At 30.3% G+C, this 6315-nt stretch overlaps 1 protein-coding gene and 1 long non-coding RNA gene across 5 annotated transcripts in view; both read left to right on the forward strand.

Annotated features, from left to right (window-relative positions):
• Positions 1 to 4351, forward strand: part of LOC106466099 (vacuole membrane protein 1-like) — a 21297-nt gene extending 16946 nt beyond the window's left edge. For all 3 annotated transcript variants that reach the window (XM_022394056.1, XM_013926340.2, XM_022394057.1), the window contains exons 9-12: positions 395 to 475; positions 774 to 952; positions 2928 to 3030; positions 3424 to 4351. In XM_022394056.1, coding sequence (XP_022249764.1) covers positions 395 to 475; positions 774 to 952; positions 2928 to 3030; positions 3424 to 3576 — 516 coding nt within the window. In that variant the 3' untranslated portion in view covers positions 3577 to 4351. The remainder of the gene's footprint in view (positions 1 to 394; positions 476 to 773; positions 953 to 2927; positions 3031 to 3423) is intronic.
• Positions 4352 to 5984: 1633 nt separating this feature from the next.
• The window catches only part of LOC111087436, a 1551-nt gene continuing 1220 nt past the window's right edge, over positions 5985 to 6315 (forward strand). For both annotated transcript variants that reach the window (XR_002612126.1, XR_002612125.1), the window contains exon 1: positions 5985 to 6231. This is a non-coding gene — a long non-coding RNA (uncharacterized LOC111087436). The remainder of the gene's footprint in view (positions 6232 to 6315) is intronic.

Genomic DNA, 6315 nt, shown 5'->3' on the forward strand with positions numbered 1-6315 from the left:
GTAACAATAAGTTTAAATCTAAACTTCCAAAACATTAAATAAAAACTTGGGAGTTTACCCATTTGTTATGTAGTTGTTAATTTGAAAAAAATTGTTTGGATTTATAACTTGTGTAACCAGTTTCTGATATTGTAATACCTTTCAATTTGTCAGGGAAATAAAGCTTAGCATGCCACCAGCCTTCAAACTATCCTCAAGTTTCTGTTTTGATACTTGTGTTTCTAATACGTGGTAAGATGTGTACATCTGTAACTTGTATAACATTATCCAAGAAAGTTTTGTTTTTGTGTGCATGGGAGTAACATTTGTCAAACAGGAGTAATAGTCTTTGCTCAGAAATTCACACATTTTTGAAGGAATAATATTGTTTTTTCTTTTTTTTCCCCACCTCCAGTCTGCTTTAGATAAAGTTAAACTGGCAGTTGAGAAGTTAGTGAAGAAAGTTGGATTTTTGGGCATTATTGCTTGTGCATCAGTAAGTAAAAAATTCAAATGTCATGAAACACTACATTTTATTCAAAATAAAAAAATTCCATCATGGAAAACTCTTACTATGTTTGAAAGCCTCACTTTTTTTCTTTTTTGTTCAATTATTGTTTGTCTACGTTCCCCATTTCTTGTTCAACCTGATTCATATCATTTATTGCAATAGCTAAAATATTATTTCTGAACAACAATTTACTGACATTCTGCTTACGGATAACCATTCTCTGCTCTGATGAGCATACTTTGTTTTATTTATTTTTTACTTAATTACTTGTTTCTGTTTTCAGATCCCCAATCCCTTATTTGACTTGGCAGGTATAACCTGTGGACATTTTTTGGTGCCATTTTGGACATTTTTTGGTGCTACTTTGATTGGAAAAGCTATCATCAAAATGCATATTCAGAAACTTTTTGTCATCATTGCATTTAATGAACATCAGGTGGAGAACGTAGTCAGTAAACTGAAGTAAGTTATATTAGTGTTAGTTTACCAACTGATATAATTCATGTGTATTTCTCCTGAAATTACTGACTTGTTTTCTACTGGTGAGATTCACATATTGCATCATATTAAGTACGTTTATGCTTTTGCCTGTTACAAAACACACTGTAAAAATGTGACTAAAAACTATTGGGTCAAATTGCTCATTTTCTATGTAAAATACATAGCAGTAATTGGTGTATTTATATTTTCTTTCTGTGCTGCTGTGGGGCCTATGGCATGATTTCTGTTTAGATATGTGCATTGTGCCGTTGAATCTAACCTTCTTTTTCTATATCCCTGCACAGATGTATTTGTCTTAGCTATGCATATAATGCATAACAGGGGAACCCCAGAGTTTTCAAGAGTAATTTGATTACTGCATATCTTCAGTTGGATAACATACTTTCACTCAACTTTTTGAATAAATTCTTAGGCTTCGCTGACATTCACTGCTTTACTTCTACAGAGTATATTGTTGTTTAGCCATAATAAACTTGAAAAAAAGAAAGAAAAGGATCAAATATGCTTACACTTGTGCAAGAAATATCAAAGCAGTAAATGTCAGAGAAGCCTCAAGATTTATCCTAAATATGTTTTACTTACCTGTAATAATTTGGTATATCAAGATGAATAAATTATGTAACTGAAAGAAGTAGGCCTAAAAATGTTGAGCAAGTGATTCGTAAAAGATGAATGAATATTATGTCACAGAACAAAGGATTGTTTGACATTGTAAACAACCCATTTTATTGGTTTTGAAACTATCTAGCAAAACCATATCATTATAACAAAATTACCAAAAAAAATCGGTGCAAAGGGAATAAATACTGCTACTGCAGTGAAGGAGTTAATTGCAATATTGATAGTATTTTTGCTTAAATTTTATTTTGTGGCACAAAACGACAAGAATCATTTTTGTCAAACTTTTTTTTTTCTATAACAGTCATAGAATATAGTAAAAGTAATTTATAAAATAAAAACATTTTTGTCAAAAAAATTAAAGGAACAAAAGAACCAGTATCCCATGAATAACTATGATCATCATAAATTTGGAGAGTGTCATCATTTCCAATGATACTGTCCATTGTCAAAGGACAATTTGATGAACCCATAAACAGTTTGGTGCATAAAGTGTATAGAAATATGTTAAATAATTGATGTGGTCCATATGGGCACCATCATTAGTTATTTTTATTTAGTTATTTGTCTTTTTTTTTTACATAAGTGATGTACAATTGAAAAGAATCAAATACTCTTCAAACACAGTGATTATAAATGCTGTATATTCTGTGATTTGATGAATTTACTTATCAACATTTACAGACTTAAATCTCTGTGGTTGACATGTTTTACCATATTCTCCTTTTCGTTCACTCATGGGTTCATAGAATTACTCATAATTTCTCCTGTTGATGCTGTGGTTACATGATCCACTTCGGGAACAAGAAAACTATCTTACTGATTTGGCAGTTTTTGTAAATGATAGTAAAGTTAAAACTCAAATAAATAAATAAATAAATACTACTCAAATAAAAATGATGTTGTGTTATTAACTATTACCAAAAAATCTGATTTGTTAATATAAGTCTTGCTTAATCTGACTCATACCCTAACAATTGTAAATGAAAACTGATGATATATAGATAGCACCTGAACCAGTTGTGTATCTGTTGTATCCCAGTTGTCCTAATGAGCCCTGATGGTGAAAGGCCTCATTGGCACTGGATATGACAGATGTAACGTGGTTGACATGTTTTAATATATCCTCCTTTGCTATCACTCATGTATTCTTAGAATTACATTTGCAAAACAAGCTGGGTAAATATATCAACATACAAACAAATCATTATGAGATTTTAGGAAATTCCCATTATAACAAGATTTGCCTGGATTATTTTTGTCATTGAATCTGAAATTAAGGATGGTTCTAATAGTGCATTTTATTTTTGTCCATCAGGTACATCCCCTATACTGGAAAATATCTCCAAGCACCATTTAAAGAGTTGTTAGTGAAGCAAAAAGCCAAACTCCACCGTAAAGTAGGAACTCCTGTGCAGCAGGTAACAACTTGTTTGACATTTTAAAAAAATTCAGTTATACTTCTTTTATTCAGTAATTTATCTGATAATTTAATATCACCTATTAAATTTTGATACATGAAAATAAAGTTTCTGAGGTTTAGTTATTTTTGTATCAATATTATTTACTAATATTTTTTATGTTTTAAAATTTATGTATTTTTATACAATTATTTAAGCTCTCCATTCTAGTGTTATATTGAACTTAAGGAAATGAATTTTCAGTTGGGGGGGGGGGGGGGATTCCATTTGTCATATTTACTTGTTAACAAGATTTCTTTACCATGTAATTTTTTTTAAAACCTAAAATATTTTGTGTGGCACTGAATTTATTTATTTAAATATATCTGAATTGTCTTTTTCTTGTCTGCTTAGGAAAGTAGTTGGTTGTCCTGGATGTTTGAAAAGTTTGTAATCCTGATGATCATCTACTTTGTCTTGTCGATTGTTAACTCTATGGCTCAGAGCAATCACAAGCGTCAGTGTAAAAAACAGGCTCGAACATCCCAGAAAGTGGCTCTTGACTAGGGAGGAGTTGCACTCTATATCATTTAGTTCTTTCATATAGAGAATTAAGAAGTGAACATTTTTTTGAAAACAGTACCATCTGTTGAATCAAAGAAACAATTAATCTGTTAGCTGATTGATACAGATGATAAACTGGAGAAAAAAGTTGGACACCATTAGAAACTAGCTGAGAAATGGTTGAAGTAAGAAATATTAATGTGATGCAGTAAAACTCATCTTAAAGAGATCAATGAATAATTGAGGATGCAAACATAACATGTATATGTGGAAACATGGAAGTTTTGTAACAGGAAAAAAAAAAGGTTAGAACTCAATAATTTAATAGTTTAAATTACATTATCAGTTGTTTTTTTTGACCCAATTGTGTATTTCAGTCTTTGTTAATGAGAATTACTGATATGTAACCTAAGTTAACAAACTGGTGAAAAAGGCTGTTGTCAACTTCATGTGGCTGATTTTTATTTTGTAACGAAGGACGTAAGTTGTATCATATTAAACATTTCAGTTTTGTTCTTATTCAGTTTTATTTATGTTTTTGAAAACAGAATACAGATAAAATTAAATTAGAAAGAAGTGATATGATGTATAGCTATAGTTTTCTTCCAAGATATTGATGAAAACAAAATTTTGTTTTCATCCAAAAAAATTTCCGATCTCCTAGTTTGTTGTGTTTAAATCCTGAGAAGGAAAAAGTTAACTTGTATTTACTCTATTTGACACACTTTCAGTGTCAATGGACATTCTTTTTTTTTTCACCCGTGTAGATAAAAAAAAATTACTCATTGTTAGAATATAAATTCAAATTTATTTGAGTAAGTAAAAGTTTTTGGTTATGCTAAGATATTTGGTAGGATACAACCAGTTAAACATATAGATCTAGAGATACCTATAAATAAGAGGAATCATTTAAATAAATTAATATAGATACTAATGAAAAATAAGTTGTTGATATGCCTATCCTGGATTTAAGAATTGAGTTTTAAAAATGTTTTATTTTATGAAGTAAAATAACTTTTGATATATTCAGATTTTCAGTTTATCTTAAGAGTTGGCCATAATTCTTGACTAGAAATATAGGTTATGTTTACGATTTGAGTAATTATACAGGTAACTTTTCTCTTTGATTAGCCTACCCAGGCATACAAGAAATCTAAACCTGAGCTTATTAGGTTGTAAGATGAGTTTTATGTACTAGAACGAGTGGAAGATGTGGCTTTGTGAAGCCTTAGCATTCATGTAAATAGTTTCATCCTAAAATTACTGTGTCTGCTGTTGCAGATGTCCAGTTTCACATTCCTTTTAATTTTCTACTGTAATCTGTGTTTAAAGTCTGTGGTGTTGGTGTTTTTATCATTCAAGTGATTCCACATTTAACATGTTCTACTAAAGTTTTGTAAATCTGCCAAAGCATGTATTTTGGTACCATTAGCTTGTCTGGCACAGTGACAATGCAAGAATGTCTGAGCATTATTTGGGGTTTAAAAAAACATGCAAGATGTTTATTTTATAAAAATGTAGAAAATGGTTTGTGGTTATCAAAGTTGAAATATAAGTCCTTTGTATTATTAAGGGAGACAGAGGTATGAATAAATTAAAAATGAAAGATAAATTAAATTATTCCTTAAACCTTATTACTTGTGATATAGTGGGGTTGTGTTATCAGGGTTAGCATTAATCTTGGATCAAATAATTTAGAATATCTGAGATTAACAAAAACTTCCTTCTTTAATTACCAGCAAACACACACACAAAAAAAGCTGTGATACATTTGACAAAAGGAAACCCATTTTTTCAAGTTCTTCTGGTAATATAGTTATTCTTTTGTGTGTAAATATGTTTAGGTATGTCTTTTTATTAAATGGTGTTACATTTTTGTGGTGAAAGTTTGATTTGCTAGCAAATCTCAGCATAACAGTTATGAGAAGGAACTCCTTTTTTTATTTCTTCTTGAATCTTTTTTTCATAAATTGATATTGTCTTTGTATAGGGAGATTGTGACTTGCATGTAAATGTAAGCAAGGTTATAACTTTCAGTTGTTGATTATTTATGGCTGAGTTATTGACTTGAAGATTTTTTTTTTATTCAGTGCACTTATTCTTAATCGTTACCTTATGCCAATATCTTGTTTTCAGACAGCAATGTTTCTAGGTGTTAGATAGTTTAGTATATTTGAAGAGGTGATGTTATTTTTTATTTTGTTGATATTGAGTAAAAGAAAGCATAACTTGCATTAGGATTAGTATAATTTTGTATTGTTTATATTCAGCAAGAAAAAGCTTAATTGCTGCATATATTAGAAAGATCACCAGACTGGTAGATGGTGTATCCCTACCATTATGTGGGTCCTACTTCTGCAGTCACCTCCAAAACCCAGGGCACATCTTATATCCCACATTATAGCCTGTGCCCTGGTGATCATTTTAATATATGCAAATTTTTTTTAGTTGTTAAGGCTTGCTTAGATAATCAAAATGTTTTTTCATCATGGGTTTGGACTTGCTATTTTTAAGACTGTCCTTCCCTTTGATGTTAATGTTTACTTAGCTGTTGAAATAATGTTTTTTACATATATATACACACACACACACACACACACACACACACACACACACACATATATATATATATATATATAGAGAGAGAGAGAGAGAGACGTCTGTAGAAGGATACTTGTGTAGTAACAAAAAATACGTTACGTTTTTACTTATTTACTAAACGTTCCTAGAGTACTACGACCG

Source organism: Limulus polyphemus, unplaced genomic scaffold (assembly GCF_000517525.1).
Source record: "Limulus polyphemus unplaced genomic scaffold, Limulus_polyphemus-2.1.2 Scaffold2150, whole genome shotgun sequence".
Classification (NCBI taxonomy): Eukaryota; Metazoa; Arthropoda; class Merostomata; order Xiphosura; family Limulidae; genus Limulus; species Limulus polyphemus.